Below are 18154 nucleotides of genomic sequence, written 5' to 3'. Positions count from 1 at the left end.
AAACTAAGATAGATCTACTACACGACTCATAAGAGTAAGCAATCACTTCACCAAGTGGTGTGCTACCAAGAATCTCACTCATGATGAATCTGGGGGAGGGGAGTGAGGAAGGTAGTTGGTCTACCAAAATCTAGTAACTTATTACTCTAAATCTTTGTGGCTATATTTTTGTCCTTTTCTAGAGGAGCGTGACTACTTTATGCTCTAGTTGATTGATTTTAATTTGATTGTTTGGTCTAGGCTTCAAGAATCAAGCAACGTCCGATTTATCTACATTGGGGAATGACTTCCAAATGGTTGTTATGTGGCTCTGGTTCAGCCTTATGCACGGATTGAAATTACAGTGCATAAATTAAAATTCAAACACTCACGTAAGCATGCTTGAACAAACAAGGTATCCTCTTACATGGATTTTGATGAGGTTTAGAGTTTACCTCTCAAGCCGTGCTTACGCGCTGCTTGAGGAGAAGGCGACGTTAGTTGGCATGTGATTTGAGAATCAGGCCCAACCGTTCGAGCGTTCCCTGTTTTAGGTTACAAAAAAGGTCTACTTAAAAAGCCCACAATTCAGGTTTTTAATAATTATACAACTTTGCCTTCAAGGGCCTAAACACATAAAAGTAAACTAATACTAATACTAAGACTAATAGATTACCAAGATTAACTAGAGCTAATCGTAATTAGAGTGTTAATTACAAAGTTGATTCAGAGTGCGCGAGCGTATGATTCACGACTTGCCTCGCACACTTGAACTTCCCAAGGTAATGAAAACTCTAATCCTTGGTAAGTTGCACAACTTCAACCAAGTGCTCAACTCATGCTAATCTACATAACTAACATAAACTATTTTCTTTTTTTTTTTTATATATATTTTCATTTTTTTTAAAAAAAAAATTACAACAAAGTCCATTGATTTATACTATTCTATTACAAAATCCGAATCTGTAGTTACAACCACAAAACAAATTGGATCAAACTGTGAAAAAATGGTAGCAGAGTGCTTGGAGGTGGCTGGGCAGTCGCCCCACCGGTTTCGGCAAAGTTGTGTCAGCTTCCGGCAGTAGCTCCAGCTCCTCTCCAGTAGTTCAACCTCGAACCTGGATTTGAAATAAAATAGGTCAGTATTGAAAAATAATGAAATGAAATGATGAAAAGAAATGGAAGGATAGAATGGTGCTTCCCTCCTGCTCAACCAAGAATCCATGTTCTTTCAATCCATGACGGCGACGCCATTTGAAGTTGTTGATTATGGAAGTAAGTTTCAAAGAGTATTGAAGTTGAGGCTCACCATAAATTATTTAGAATATGGATTGATGGGAGTTATGAAGGAGAAAAGGCAGTATTCTTAACTAGAACTCATGACTCATTTTGAATGACTCAAACTTTGTATTGAAAATTCCTAAACTTAAATGAAACAACTTTGATTGATGAATGAAAAACTTGATTGAAGATAGAAACATAAACTTGAAAAGAAACAACTTTGATAGAAGATTGAAACATAAACTTGAAAAGAAAAAGATTGAATTGAAGAACAAAAAGTAAAAAAAACAAGACTTGAATGTAAATTACTTGAAAATAAATCCCACTCTACTTCTACATGACACTAGAATGCATCTAGGTGCATTCTCTCCTCCTACTTTTAGGTTCTTATACCCCTATTTTTACAAAAAAACTGATTTTCCCTCTCCCTCTACAGTCAAGACACCTCACTTAGTTACTTTCTGTTTTTCCTTTATGCTTTTGCTTTTTCATATCTTCTTGAGCAAGCTAGGTTTTGAGCAAGTTGATAAGTGCCTAAAATTGTATATTTTATATATAGTTTTATAGGAACTTTATAATATCATTTATGCTTAATTGTGTATTTTTAACGTAAAACCATACATTTGCTTTATTCCATGACATTATGCACATTTTTTTGTCATAAAGGATTATTTGCATATATGTGCATGTCTTTGGAAAAGTCCAATGGAAAATATGTTTTATTAATTTGGTTTAATATTTTTTGTAGGAAATAAAGATATTGGTCAAAGCCCAATCAAAGCCCGAGCCCATAAGCCAAAGAGGATCATTTAGAGAATCAGTAAGTGAGAGCTCATGTAATAAATTGTGCTATCAAGAATGGAAGGAAATCAAGAAAGGATAATTGCAACTACCACCATATATTCTTACCATTTTCACCACATTAAATATCCCAATTTCCATTAATTACTTATTCCCTAGATTTCATTATATCAAATCATTCTATAATACCTTATATCCTAGCCACCATATATTCTCCTATATCCTCACCATATTCTTGTTGTAAGTACCCTCCTTTCTACATTTCATGTCAATACAGTACAAATGTCCATAATCCAGGCCGTATCTCCATCAACTCGTACCACATTGCCAGTACGTCAGAAGAACTCAGACGCAGGTCGTCCCAAATCTTAGTTACAACCATATATGGAAGCAAATCAACCAGCGCAATCCTAGAGCTCAATTAACGCACCAATCAAGGAGACATTAACTTTGTAACATCAAGAGTAATGGTGAATCATCAAGATAGCACACAATATGGATCTACACTTGACAAACAGCCTAGAGCAAATATAGAAGGTCAGCTCAAATATCTATAAGTAGAGAGAGATGAACTATGAAAGGCTTTATTCAAGTTTACCCCTAGAAACTTGATACGTAGGCAGCTCTTGTCCCAAGAAGAGTACAGCCATTCCCTATCAAATAGAACATCAGGTCGTTCACCCCAAAACACCAAACCTCTATATTCACGCCGTCTGTCGGTTCATTTCCTTAAGAAAAGAACACATACTCTTTTCTCAAACCCACGAAGCTGGTTAGAAAAACCACCATGGACCCATCACTTCAAATGTTAGCAGACCAGATGAAGATGCTCCAGGAGGTCTTCATCACCCTACAACAAGAAAACCAAACGATGCACGAACAGGCCACCTCCAACGCCAATAACGACACTCCAGACGTATTGGAGAACAACGCTGTCACATCCCTCACCACCACCACCAATCAAAGACTAGAAGACTTCGCCTAAAGGTTGGAGAAGTCAAACAACAAAAGCAGTCGCGATCGGATCGCTCTCGAAGATACTCCAAAGCGTCTGATGCATCACCATTTCCGAAGTGAAGTCAGGGACAAGCAGCCTCCCTTATAATTCATCCAACCAAAGTTCCTGTTGTACAACGGTAGCTCGTGTCCAGGCCAACATGTAGCTCATTTCACTCTGATCCTCACATTATATAGCGCTCCAGAGTACGACTACTTGAAGTGCAAACTCTTTCCAACCAGCCTGAAGGAAGGAGCCTTAGAATGGTTCTACATGCTCACTCCTGATTCAATCAGCAACTTCGACAAGCTAGCTGAGACGTTCGCAGCAGAGTTCGCCCACAACAGGAAGAAACAAGCTGACCTGGACTCCTTATTTCAACTCAAGCAAGCACATGGCGAAACGATCCACGCTTTCCTAGGACGTTTCAAGAAGGAACTCCTATCAATGGAGCCACGGCCTAAAGGACAGTTTTGCCACTTCTGCATTCACCAACGCCCTCCTGGACGACTCTGACTTAGCAGGGTCTCTAATGTGCAACAAGAAAGAACGCTTAGATGACATGTACCACAGAATAGACAAGTACATCAAGTACGAAGACTGGTGGGCCCAGCATAAGGGCAAAGAAGTCATCGCAATGAGTGACAAGCGAGGACCCAAAGAAAACAATCACTACTCAAGCAACAACAACAAGGGCTCCAGCTCCCACAAGCCTTCCTACACAAAACGAGAATTCTCTAACTTCTCCAGGATGCCAAGCCAGATCCTAAATAAGATATATACAACACCATACTTCAAACCCAACATCAACAAGGTGATCGCCATATCAGAACGTCCATACTGCCATTTTCACAAACTCCACCACCATGACACGAATGAATGTTGGAGCGTCAAACACTATCTCCAAGACTTAGTCGAAGAGGGAAAACTGAAAGAGTTCCTGCCAGAAACCGACCTCAGGCATAAGATGAATGCCAATCGCCACAGAAGCAGGAGCCAAAGCCATGAACAACCTGCTAACAACAGGAGCAGGAGCAGAATTGCCCGATGACCTAAATCTCCAGGTCAGTCGAGGCACAACATGAGACAACACTCCTCCGACCACGACAAGGAAAAGGTAATCAACATGATTACAAACACCTCCAACGATGAAACCTCAGGTCGCGAAAAGCACAGAAGGGTAGGAGCGCTTCAGGAGATCTACCACCTCTCCCACAAAGCTGAGGTGATCAATACTACCAACCCTCAAACAACAACAGTAATTTCATTCACCAAGGAAGATCTAGACAAAGTGTGCCTACCCCACAATGATGCCCTGGTAGTGCATGTCAAAATCAATAGGTGGATAGTCAAAAGAGTCCTCATCGATCCAGGCAGCTCCTGCGACATCCTTTTCTATCAAACGTACAAAGACATGCACCTGCCAGACTCAGTTATGATAGAATAAAATGCACCACTCTATGGGTTCAACAGAGACCACACAAATGCCATTGGAGACGTTATCCTACCAATCTCCATTGGCAAAAAAGAGGACATGGTCAAAACCTCAACCCGTTTCAACATGATTGATGTCAAGTCGTCATACACTGCCATCCTAGGGCGCAGGTGGATCCACAAGATCCAAGCAGTTCCATCCACCTTGCACCAAGTGTTGCGGTTCCTCAGACTCGAGGCATCATGGAGCTAAGAAGCAACCAAATAGAGGCTCATAGATGCAATCAAGTCAACACAACAACCACGGCCAAACCTCAGGTCGTCCAAGCAAAAGAATGCCCAAAACTGCAAGATCCTCAAGCTTCCAGCCCTCCAACATTAGAAGCAGACAAGCTAAAGGGGAAGCAAGCACAAATAGAACCAGGAGAAAAAGTTAATTTGGGCACAAATGATGACCCAAAGTTTGTTTATGTAGGGGATGATCTAGACCCCAAACTTAAGGAGCAATTTGTCAAATTTCTATCTCTCAATAAAGATATTTTTGCTTGGTCATATATCGATATGCCTGGAATCGACCCACAGGTCGCTTGCCACAAATTAAATGTCAATCCAACTGTAAAGCCTATCAAACAACGACCTCGCAAACTGGCACTCAAATTTTAAAAAGCCATCAATGAAGAGATAGAAAAGCTCAAAAATGTTGGATTCATCAGAGAAGTTGAGTACCCGACCTGGCTAGCTAACATCGTAGCCGTTCCAAAGAAGAACGGCTAGGTACGACTCTGCATAGACTTCACAAACGTCAACAAACATTGCCCCAAAGACAGTGATAAAATGTAAAATTGATAGTTTACCTACGAAATGAACGATGAACTCAAAACGTAAGTAAACTAAAACTAATTTACGTGTCTATGTTTATCAAAGTTTCTACTCTCAATTCTATCGAAATAGAGTGGAGTAACAAATTCGTTCCACTCCTAGTGCTCTAGCATGGAGTGTTTTCTAATCTAATTAATCAGTCTTAAGTCTAATGAGAGCTTTACGAAGGGTGTTATACTACGATACAATATGAAATTGATTATTTGAATTTAAACTACAAATGAAATGGAAATATGATTGTTTTTGAGTCTAGATAAAGGATTAGAGGGGAATTGAATCCACCTCGAATCCAACTTAATAACCTAGCATAGATTATTGTATCTCGATTCTTACGTTCTTACGGCAAGAAATTCGAGTTCTAATCCCTAGTGTTCATGGCATTTCTACCGAATACTAACTAGCATGTGAGGTCGTCCACCCATTCTCATGGCGAATCACGACCTTCTAGATTGGAATAGATTCTACAATGCTTCTACACTATACCACTAAGTTTTCATCAAGGCTTCACCAACCCCTCTAATGGAGGTTTTAGCCTTGAGTCATCAAACCATTATTTCCCATTGAATTATAACTACACATCATATTAAAATTCTAACTTAACTAAATTAACTAACAATGTTTCAATCTACTTAAACTACGAAATGATAATCAACAAGAATTAAAACTAGATCTATAAATTGAGATGACAAAAATCGGAATTGACAAAATAACTATTTTATTTATCTAATCAATCAAGAACAATGATTCAAATACTTAATCTAAAACAAGAATTGAAAATGGAACTAAAACTTAATTAAAATACTGGAAACTAGATCTAGAATTATCTATATTGTTTTAGGTCTAACTAGCTACCATTAACAAAGAGCTAAACCTTGGTTTTTATACTTTCAGATCCAAAAATCATGCATGGGCTTGGAGCCATGTTTTGGGCCAGAGAATCAGGCCCAAAACCGAATTCTTTCAGTCCAAAAAGGCCTCTTCAGCTGCAGTTGGCTTCAATAGACTTTTCGTCCACTTATGCTTCTCTGATTGGGTCAAGGCTTAGAACATTAGAAAGCTCTTTCCGAGCCGGTCGTTTTGACATAAGGTAGGCCCAATTCCGAGGTCTGAGTCCAAAGATCGGCCGCCGAATTCTGGCGACTTTGAGTCTTTGTTTTACGCCCGTGTCGACTTTTCAGCTTTTGACCGGGCTTTAGAAAGGCTTTGTGTTCTTGAATCTTGGCCTTTAATCATAGAACTCCTTAGCAACCGACCTTTGCTCCTTTATCTCGCTAAAGTGGCACATTTCTGCACATAATGGACTTTTCGCTTTGAAATGCATAAAACAAATGTCGGTATTAGCTCTTAATTATTACTCACATAATTGGTCTAAAAGTATGACTGTTACAGGGTTAAAACTACAGTTTTGGGCTCTTATCAAACCACCCCCAAACAGTATTTTGCTTGTCCTCAAGCAAAGATGAGAAATCAGAATAAGTGACCAAAAATGGAGTTCTATCTACTCTCATTTCGGTGAGTGCGATTGCATTGACCATATGCAACAAGGCCTTAAACCACTAGGAATTTCCTAGTGGACGAGTTATAGCCTCGTGAGAGTTTTCCAGTGAAGGTACTCACAAACTTCATCTATACTACAACGACTAAAAAATAAAACTATTGTTTCCTCATTCATGTCTCAACTATCTATACATCTTACTAGCAATTGAATAAGAATAACCAAGTCAAAAACCTAAACTAATATATGCATAATAATCAACCATCTATGATACAAATATATATACTATGAGTAATCCTATGAAATGCCTAGCAGGTTCGTTTCTGAAAACTCGGAATAGCGTCCTTAAGTAGGTCCTCACATAAATGTCAAGACAAAAACCACTCTGATTTTTCCGCTCAAGTTTCACTACTCCAGTGTGCAGTGGGCACACTTTACCTTATAATCTCAATGACAACAAGGAAACCGAGTCGATCAAACACATCTGCCACTTACTATCACACTAACCTATTCCTAATTGAGCTAGAGGTCTTTATTAGGTGTTGCGGGGATTAGGAGATGGTTTAAGAAGGAAGGAAATGGATATTCAAAAGGACAAGTCTGAGATAATAGAGTATTTATATTATGTAACTTAGAGAAAACCTTGTTATTTTCTTTTGCTTCTATACTTTGTTTTCATCCTTAGCCATATTATTCTTTTTCTTTTCTTTGGCTTTTGACTCCCTTTTATTCTATTTTTGGAGTTTTTGTTTATTTCTATTTTTTTTTCCTTGGATGGAAACTTCTTTTCTTTTTCTGAAGCAACTAACTAATTTTTGTTTACACAGGTTTTTCTCTTCTTCTTTCTTCACTCATTCTATTCTCAGACTTATTCTAGATTGGGTAAGTTGATTTTTTTATTTTGTTCTATTTTTGTAACAGGGTAAAGGATTTGTGGGTTATGAAAGGCTAAAGAAAGGCTCAGAGGGGCGACTAACGAAAAATAATTCGTAGGTTTGAATTTCTGGCTATATCAATCCAAAGAGGGCCTAAATTCTCGCTTAGGATATGGCATAGTGATCGAGCAAGTGGACGTGTGATTTCTCTATCCGGATTTTACTTCTCCCTTGTGTCATTTCTCAAATGTTTCGCTCATATAAGGCTTTAAGCTATATTCTCACAGGATTTGTAGAATAAGTACTCTAGCCTAGATTTCAGAAACTTACTACTAACAATCATAGATACTCATGTAATATATTTATAGATAGATGCAAAGATTATTACCTACTTATTAACCTAAGTTCCTAACAATTATTCTGATACAAAAGCTACGTGAGACTTCTAGATTGTTAAGAGCATAGAGAAAGAAAACAATACAAATATTCCTAAGTGTATAGCATAAACTTATTTATTTATATTTTTGAAATTTTTGACACTTTAACTAGAAAACAAATGCATATTATACATATCTATATCCTAACAGATGCCTTAATTACCGTGTTTCTATGCCCCCAAACAAGAAGCATGCTTTGTCCTCAAAGTATTGTAAATAAAGAGGGTAGGAAAAATACCATTGAAGCGTGTGAAATTCAGGAACATCCGCAAAACAAAGTTAGAGCGTACTAATAATAAAACCGACGAACCCTATAAGAGTTCTACCCATTATGGGGTTAGAATTAAATATGCTTGGGACATAAGCAGACAATAACAAAACTAAAACTTACCTTATCTCCGCTTTAAACGCGTCCTCCTCCTTAGTAAAGAGATGAGGTTCCTTCGCGATCCCTGCCATCCATTATAACTTGCCAAGCTTGCCGCCATTTATCATCTACTAATGCTAACTTTGTTAAGTGTTATTATGTCCGATGGGATGTGCGAGGCGACCAATTGAGGCTGCACTGCTATCCCGGCCAAGTCATTATTCGCGAATGAGCGAACCACCCAATTGGTGGGTCTCATGACTTCAACCCTTTTCAATCAATCGTGAATTGTGCACGAATCTGGTAAACAACTACGCATGATGCGGCTTACCAACACAGTCATAAGAAGATACTTACGCCTTATGGTTTGGGCTCGCTTAAGACTAGCGACTAAAACTCGGGGAATGTCATATCGGCGACGTCCCTTAGCTAAAGCGAGGAAAATGTCACCAGCAGTACTGTTTATGGAAATGAACTGCCATTCCCCCAAAATATTCATCAGGATGAATAACATGGTGGTGCCTACATTTAGGGAAAGGCTACCAAGGGCAATGCTATATCGCCCCTGGTCCATTACTCGAAATACCCCTCCCCCATAATACTCATGGAAATATGTATAATCATAAAGATATGCATTATCGGTCATATATGCCCATGGGTGAACAGGATCAGGTATTGGTAATCCTGAAACTAAAGCGACCACATTTTTATTGAATTGATATGTCGTGGCATCGACTACGACGGAGAATTCTTGTTCTCCATCCTGATTACAATAGAATTTAACGTGGTCGTAGAAATAAGCAGTAAGCTGTGGTGAATATGAATCGTCATCACTTACCGGTAGATGGCGCCATCCTAATCTGCGTAGGATCGTGGCCGGAACCAATGTCCATAGGTCTCGGTTCCCAACACGTCTTCGAAAGACGGTTCAGGTATGACTATAGGAGATGTCATCTCAATGACTCTTTGAACAATTCCAAAAAAATCCTAGAATGACCCTCTGAAAATTGGAATTTTCCGTTCCTGAAGAAGGCGGTAGTGCGCTCCTTTAAAGGTCGCGGTCGCTCGCGGGTTTTTGCAATTACAGTGTTTGGGAGCGAGTCGTGCTCAAGGAGGGCGCGGGTCGCTCGAGCAAAATTTCGGAAGTGTAAAAAGTGGCGCTCGACGAAGGCAGGCGCTGGCGCTTCGTAGAATCTTGAAACAGAAATTTAGAGGAAAAAGAAGGAAAAGCTTGGAGTGAAAGGTGCGGGATGATGGTGGGGTGTATTGTGGTTTGTTAGTGTAGAATGAAAGGAGTTTAGATAGGTTCTGAGCTTCCAAAATGAATCGGCAAGGTCCCAAATTGTTTTAAGGCAATTTCCGGAAATAGAAAAATTCCAAACCCGAAAACGGAAAAAAACCATTTTCGTGATTTTCTAAAAATCCTGGTATCTTTCATACTGGATTTAGAATAGTAACTTCTAAACTCCCCTAGATTTCATGCTACCACCACACAAATCATAGATATGCCGATATCGGCCAAATTATCAACCTTTCCTTCAAGACTACTTTACCGCGGATGATCATATAACGAATTATGCTCGGTATAAATATTACCACCCCCAAACAAGTCGGGAAGGTGGGATTAATGATAAAACAAGCGATTACTTTCGAAATTAACCAATTATATTAAAAATAAAATTTAAATCCAAACAACATAAAACAAACACATTAATATTTAAATTTAACTACTTAATTAAAATCCAACTAATAAAACAATCAAAACCATGAAATAACAAATGAACACAACTGATGGTGAACACCTAGTTATGTGATGAAGATGGACCCTGAGATGGAGATTGGCCCTGGGATGGAGAATGGTTTGAACCATCTGTCCTTCGGCGACGACGCTCATGCCTGTCGGACTCGGCTGAAACAGAGTCCTCCACGGGTGGCATGCGTCGTAGCATCTCTATTCGGAACAAGCACTGTGCTTCCATCTCAGTCCTGAGTAATGCATACTGGGCTTGTTGATGCTGGTGGATAGTCTCCATGTTAGACAGGATATCGTCCTGAACCCCTTCGAGCATTTCAAGTCTCGTTTGAAGGTTCGTTTGCTTCTTTCGAATTACAATCTGTCTATCTCGGATATCTTCACAAATACCATAAACGCAACGCAAGGCAGTTTGCAATACTTGCATGCGTTCTAAATTAGAACTACATTTATCTAATCACTACAACAGAAAAGACATTTAAAATCACTCCATAAGTGATGTCAAAAATATACGATGTCACTTTTGCAAGTGATATAACTGGTGGCGACGTGAAAAGTCAGGGTTTTCCACATCACTTTTCAAACGATGTCCATAAGTGATGTTACTTCACATCACTTTTTAATCGATGTCCACAAGTGATGTTATAACTTTGCATCACTTTTTAATCGATGTCCACAAGTGATGTTATAACTTTGCATCACTTTTTAATCGATGTCCACAAGTGATGTTATAACGTTTAACATCACTTTTTAAGTGAAATCAATAAGGCCGATTAACATCACTTAGGAAGTGACGTCTCATTCAGATTCTAAATTACTTGTAAAGTGATGTGAAATAACTCTATACATCACTTTAAAAGTGATGTCCCATTTATCAAAATAATTAAAAATAAAATAAAATAAAATAAAATAAATAAAATAAAATTACCAATATCATCCAAATATAATACCATTTTCCTAGTCATTTATCATCAAATAAAGATGAAATGTATCATAAAATCACATTCATCACACAAATATCATCTCCAGTTACAAATATTACACTAAATACAAAAAATTGTAACGAGCCAACATATACCAACAAAATCTAATCTGCAGTACCGAACTGAGCCAAAGAAAACACAATCACCCAACTAAGAACCTATCACAGCCTGACTTGATGCAATCAATTTAATCCAAGAACCTATCACAGCCTAACAAACCACTCTGTTTTCTTTTTTCTACAGTACGAAACATTGTACTAGAAAATCAATGCAGACTTGTACTCATGCAAGAATAGTTTGACAATGTCTAGATCTTCATGAGAAGCAAGATAGGCTATACAAGGAACAAAACCAGGCAGTCATATAATGTACTTGATAGCATAACAAGTTTTCCTGCATCCATCTTACACAAACAAAACCCTTGGAGAGTCACCAAGAGAAATATTCTTCAAAGCACGTCTGGAGATATTAGCATGGTCAAAGATGTAAGGCTCAATACTCCTATTATTTTCAACCTAGAACATGTGATGCGTTAAATGAAGCGAGGAAGACCAAATGAATAGAGAATAAGAACAATAAAAGAAAATACTATTTTGATTTAACATATATTTATATTTGAAGATGTCATACTGTGCTAAGAAATTCAGCTTTCATTTCGAAGCAAGAAGTTTCACGATGAAAGAGTCGACAAAGATGAACAACATCGGATTTGCAACCTCCATCATATCCATGATCTCCCCATCTCCGGGAAGAGTAAGCACCTTTGCGATGAATTCCTAAAAATTATCAAGTAGTAGTTAGAACTAATGAACAGTGATCTGCATTGTAACTTATTCCGGCTTTTGTAAGACCGACAAAGATGTACTTTGTTTTGATGAGAAATCAATATGGATCTACCTATTTTAGCGGTAACCTTCTATGCAAGAGAGGGGCGAACCCGGTGTTGTCGCGTCGAACAGATCCTGCAAGAGTCCAACTTGGTTAAGTTTTTTTCTTGAGAGGAGAGTGAAGAGCCAAAGTTGACAAAGAAGTAACCAAAGATGTAGAAAGTGCCTTAACGGTGAAAGTGACCGTTAGGACTCTAAATATACTAACACAACTTCACACAATAGGCTCTCAATGCCCCCATCAAGTAAAATGTATCATACCAGTCCCTCGTCGCCAAGGCGAACACGGACACAAAAAGCCAATCCAAGAATTAGGAGAGAGATAGCCCATCATGTCGATCGAAAAGGTCAAGTTTCCCATCTCCTAAAGTATAAAACACCATGATTAACAACTCTCGGACGATGTAGAATGGGGAGCCAATATCATCTGTTTTATACACAAAAAGTTTCATGATGTAGAAATTTTTAGTGGATTTAGTTCATTTATCTGTTTTGCAAGAATCAACTTGAAACAATCCGGTTTATGAAGAATAAACTACCCAGAGAAATAGAGATATCTGATTGCCTCGGTCATTGGTATGCAACTATACAACCTGTTAGAATTCTAAGAGGAGGAATCCGCCCGAGGGAGATGTTCCACAATGCTAGTAAATATATATGGGTTTGACAAAAACTCTATTAAATCTCAAGTAATCGTTACAGCTCTGACTTTATCCAAGCTGGAGTCAGATAGAAGACTTTTGAGTCCATGTAAAAATTCTGGGTTCAAAACCGGTGATTTGTTTTGTTTTTGAAAGTCGGCGACTAAGTTAAGCATAAGCTTTCGCCAAAGACTTGTCCTGCCTCCCAACTATATAACACATATATACCCATCACAATGTGCTTTGTTTTAACATATTATGTATTTCCTGACAATATCAAGAAAAGGGTAATAGACAAGACATACCGATTAAATTCATCTGAATCATGCGCAAGTAGAAAAAGCAGGTCACTTTGAGTGAGATCAGAATCAAGACAAATAGGTGCACTGTAGTCCCTTAAGATAGATGGAATTGGTCTCTCAAATATATTTGGAAATATGAACTCGTCTTCTTTCTACTTTGCATCATAAAGAAAAGTTTGATTAATGAAAAAAAATTAAAAACTCTTATTTGGTCTACGAAAATCAGCAGTGGGGACATGGGGCTAGGTTAAATAGAGGGAAGATCAAAGATTTTGAGAAGGGCTTACCCTTCATCTAGATGTTCCTTGAAAATTTGGTCAAATGCCCGACAAAGTTCCAAGATAGTATATAAATGAGCCTGCAAGGTAAAGTTGTAGCAAATTTGGTTATGAACTTGAACTCTCATAGATATAGCTAGATCTAAGAACTCAAAACTCTATTATCTGAGATAGCTAGATCGATTGAGCATAAAAGTCACTACAAGACAAACATGAGATAACATTGTTCATACCCCTGCGTCAAGAGCAATAGGCCTGCTAAGGTGGTCCATCTCAGATTAAAGTTCATCAATGGTTTTGTTAATCAAGGATGTGATATTTGGTATGCGTGCCCTAATAACTGCCTCCAAGTGCTGCAAAACATAAAAGTACAAAAATGAGTTTCCATATTCATGATACCATCCAAGTGTACATATCCTTTCTACGCAGAACCATATAATCGATAAAGGGAAACCTTCCGACCTGAGTGAGTGACAAATGTTTCATATGTGCTTTCCAGCTTTCCAGCAACTAACGCAAACAAGTAGCAAGGTTTCTTGAATGGGTCCTCCCAGAGAACATAATGTATACCACCCTTCAACAGAATGAGACAACAATTAAAGTGAAAAAACTAACATGAAGATGATTTAGTTCCAGTTCCAGTCCATATTCCAGAAGATGTTAAAAATACCTCAAGTTCTCCTTGTTCAATTAGGTTCCCATTTGATAACGTAAGCTGGATCTGAGAGAATACAAACTTCTCCATCTCATTGCCACATTGAGTATGACTAAATTTTGGGAGGCTTAAAACTCTTCTAACTGGTAAGTCCTTAAATGTATTCAAATAGATTCCGTAAGTCTAGGCAGCTTGTTCTCATTCAAGTAAAAGCAACCAACCTATTTCCTCTACCACAACATCAAGACATGTTGTATTCAAGAACAAATTTAAGAACAGATTCTTGCAAAAGGAACCATGCTACCCGCTTATGGAAGAAAAGGTACCATCGATACTATGGCTATGCAGATCAATGATTAGGCTTGAACAAGAAAATCATTAATTAAGCTTTTATTTCGTGTCAAGTATCATTCAAACAATTGAGCTCAACATTCACAAGAATGAAACAATTTCATGTATCGGCAAAGATAAAATAAGTTGTGTCTTTGATTCATGGTGTAGATGGTCTATTAAAGAAGACAGCCTCCAAGATAATAAACCCATATGTAACTCTTTAAGTAGTCAACTCTATATCTATATACTATACCGACGTAACTTTTATTTAACATTTTCTGAAGTTAATAAAAGCGACAACTAAATTTTTATGATGAACAGATATGGAAGTTAATGGTGTTGAACCTTTTTCTCTTTTTCCTATGCCTATTGTTTGTTTTCGTTGTTTCATTTTCTTTTTCTTTTCCTTTTAAATTGGGTTTGCCTACTGTTCTTGTAGGTGAAGATATTTGTCCACCTTTCCAAACTGGATCGTTCCTATCTGCAAGCTATAGCTACAAACTTAAATGTGTATACACATAAACTAAAGGGGACAATATCGAACAAATATTAAGTTGCAGGAGCAGATTTAGAACGAGGATAAAAATAAATGTAAAGAGCTCACTTACCATGTCAACCACAGCTTGACTACAAAGAAGGGCAACTATAGCTTTTATATTTTACTTCTGGTTGCAAAGAATTGTTCAAAGTTCTGCGAATGATTGCCTCCCATTTAGGAATTGGCTTGTTATCTTCAGCTCCAAGTACATTCCCAGCATTTAAAGGAACCACCTCTTGGAAACTGAAAAAAAAACAGTACTAAATAATGACAATTTCAGCTTCCAATCGAATTATCAACAAATCGGTAAGCAAATAAAAAGATTAACAAGGAATAGCATACGGAGTGAAAAAAATCTTGACATACCTTCAACCTTCCAAATCTTGAAAACAAAGCAATTCTGTACTAATAAAAACTTTGCTTCATGAAAGTGGAAAGTATATCACTATGGGTGAAATAGGCTAGTCAAGTTTGGCTGAATCAAACAATTTTAAGGTTTTCACATAAACCAAGATAGTCATGTAGTAAACAAGATATACTTCACTGACAGATATACTTCCGACCAGGATAGTCATGAAAATCCTGAGTTATGCGTGAGTCATTCAATAGGTGGGACACTTCGTTCGCCCACCCGAAGGGTGGGGAAGTGTCCCAGGGTAGTGAGAGAAGGGCGGAACTAATTAAGCAGTTCTCTCTTTTCTCTCGAACTTTCTTCTTCGACGCCGTTAGTAATAATATAACTCAACTGTTTTGAATAATCTTGAAGAGTGCTCTTTAGAGTTTTATGATCGACGCGTTCGGATTGATGCGAGAATGTGACAATTGGAGGTCGACAAAAGCAGACAACCACAAGCGTGAAGGTAAACTATTGATGACACCGACCATACTCAAAACGAGAATAAAATCTGGAAGAACATAGCATGATCCTAGTATTTTTCCTAGATGAATTGGATCAACCGAAGTGGTAAGAGGTAGGAACCAAGAAATTGGCACAATAAAAGGTCATGCAAAGGAATAGGACCTTTTACCTGTTGTGCGAAAGTGATGTGCGGCAAGAAAAGAGAAGATTGCTCGGCCTCAATTAACACTATAACATATTATCTTCATAGAACCGGGAATCCACTTTTCGGGCTTACTTCAAACAGATGTATGCTAGGTCTCAGAAATTAGAACTGCCTATAGGATTCACAACACAAGGAAGACTCACCCGAGAATGTACATGTCTGCAGGTTCTTCCAAATAAAGCCAGCCACCAATCTCAAGATTCTCACCCAGAGGTCGTCCAGCAACATTCCAAGTACCTATCATTACCCTATCAACATTCCAGAATATCAGACATTATCAGTAAAAGTCCAAAGAAAACAGATTATACTGGTCAGGCACCACAAACTCTCGTGCATTTTTAAGAAGTAAAGTTTAATTTCTTCATTTTTTTTGTAGGGAAAAAATCGCCTGCCTAAGGCATAGCCCCACCTGGAACCAACTGGAACTTGTTAACCTACTTTCAATCACATTGAACTCATCAATACCAAGAACTTGTAAAAGAACCTCACTGTTAGAGGTAGTTCTCACACATGATTGTGTTAGAACTCGGAACAGAGTTAGTAGGTTCACTAAGTACTTCATAAAGTCTGTATAGGAGCTTGAAGACAATTGAGTGTGTTTATCATGCTTATTTATATTATCAGTATTAATACTTGCAATTAAAACACTCACAATATTTCATGGGAACCACAAAAGCTTACTGATACCCAAACTAATCATAATATTTTCAAAACAAACTTTGTGTTGAAGATTACATAATATAGGATTAGTGAACATACATTAAAAATATTTCCTCATAGTATACCTAACTGCACACTTAAAAAAGTTACCTTTCCACGAGTATCATGTGACATAACATTTGGACACCATGTTTCCCTCCTCTTACACTACAACAAGAAAAAGGAACGGAGTTGGGGAAAATAATGAAGGTAAATAACTAAATAAGAACGAGACACGACAATGCAAATCAAAGGAAGAAGAAAAGGAAAGAAAATGAAAGGTATTGCTATCGATTACGCCATTCTCATTAAAACCCAGAAACCTTTTTATGTGTAAAGCGATTTTCATCTACACTTGAGTTCAACACCATTGAGCTTAAATTTTCAATTTTCTTGGCCTGCTCTTGTAACCTTCTCTCTCTAAGGGCTTGAGCTTTCTTTTCCTCCTGCAACTCCAAAGCTATTTAGCTCTCGGCCAGTTCACTCTACATTCAAAATATAGGAAGGAACTTCTAAGAGTTAACCAACATAATTCTTGGAAACAAAAAAATACAGTGGACCAGAACATAATAGAACCTATAACAATGTGTTCCACAAGTTGAGAATCTCCTCTCCAAAATGCTCTGCACGAATTTAAAGTTCACACATAAGCAAATGTTTGGAACTATTACAAAAGAAAGTGAAATGTACCAGAAAAGACAAACCTACAGTCTTGCTCGAAGCTCTTCAATCTCTTTCTTTTGACGCTTCAGCAAAGCTGCATCTGTCAAAATCTGCAAAAGAAAAGAATGATAGGAGTTGTTACCAAAATCACTATAAAATCTCACCACACCAACTCAAGCGCCATGCACATGTTCTATCTCTATTATATTTTGAGAGCGAAATTCATAAGAATAAGAGTTGGAGACTTTAAGAGGTCCCAAAGAAAAGAAGAAAGTGCAAACAATGAAAGATAAAGTGCAGAAAGACCTCATTCACACGTGCACAGTTTGTAACACGTAACGCTCTACTTGCAAACTGAAGACTACTTTTTGTTTCATCAGCATGAATCTGCAATCACATGGCAAATAGTATAAGCATAGAGTTGCCCATATATTTATCTTACATTATGCAGGGAAACTAGTAAGAACCATAGTAAATTTAGAGAAGACTACCTGTGCAAGGGTTATATTACATATGATTGCAGTGTTTGCATTTCCACCAAGGGAAGGTTGCAAAATCTTGGCGTCCTCTTCTTTGTCCGCGATATGGGACATGTCCCCTATATCAGATGGTAAAGAATGTAAGGAAATAGAAGATAAATCCCAATAAATCTATGTGTTAGAACAACTGAATAAAACCTACCCTTGGCTCTCAACACCTTCACTTAGCTTCTTTATCACAGTCCCAAGTGTCATCGGGCTTTTATTTATATGAGATCCCTCTTTCAAAGCGCACTCCTTCAAAGACTAGTCTTAGCAAAGACGCTCGAACCAG

The 18154-nt window shown here is 37.9% G+C and overlaps 1 protein-coding gene and 1 long non-coding RNA gene across 3 annotated transcripts; both read right to left on the bottom strand.

The window, feature by feature from the left end:
* Nucleotides 1-12520: 12520 nt before the first annotated feature.
* On the bottom strand, nt 12521-17137 carry LOC147503832 (type I inositol polyphosphate 5-phosphatase 2-like). Of its 2 annotated transcripts, XM_086604002.1 has the most exons (8): nt 17002-17137; nt 16123-16227; nt 14986-15158; nt 13852-13963; nt 13623-13742; nt 13399-13469; nt 13115-13263; nt 12521-12595 (listed from the first exon to the last, which is right to left on the bottom strand). In XM_086604002.1, exons 1-3 carry the CDS (start codon nt 17025-17027, stop codon nt 15005-15007), a joined length of 285 nt encoding a protein of 94 aa, XP_086460128.1. In that variant the 5' UTR covers nt 17028-17137; the 3' UTR covers nt 12521-12595; nt 13115-13263; nt 13399-13469; nt 13623-13742; nt 13852-13963; nt 14986-15004. The 2 variants fall into 2 exon arrangements, 1 of the variants encoding a protein (XP_086460128.1); XR_015220274.1 differs by lacking the exons at nt 14986-15158; nt 16123-16227; nt 17002-17137 and adding an exon at nt 14060-14099.
* A 214-nt stretch (nt 17138-17351) lies between these two features.
* Nucleotides 17352-17898, bottom strand: LOC147503831 (uncharacterized). Its single transcript, XR_015221182.1, has 3 exons — nt 17833-17898; nt 17648-17728; nt 17352-17451 (listed from the first exon to the last, which is right to left on the bottom strand). It is a non-coding gene; the product is annotated as an uncharacterized LOC147503831 (long non-coding RNA).
* Between the last annotated feature and the right edge of the window lie 256 nt (nt 17899-18154).

Source organism: Coptis chinensis, chromosome 4 (genome assembly GCF_015680905.1).
Source record: "Coptis chinensis isolate HL-2020 chromosome 4, ASM1568090v1, whole genome shotgun sequence".
In the NCBI taxonomy this organism is placed as follows: domain Eukaryota; kingdom Viridiplantae; phylum Streptophyta; class Magnoliopsida; order Ranunculales; family Ranunculaceae; genus Coptis; species Coptis chinensis.
Note: the sequence above shows the minus strand (reverse complement) of the source record. Positions and strands in the feature narration are given on the sequence as shown.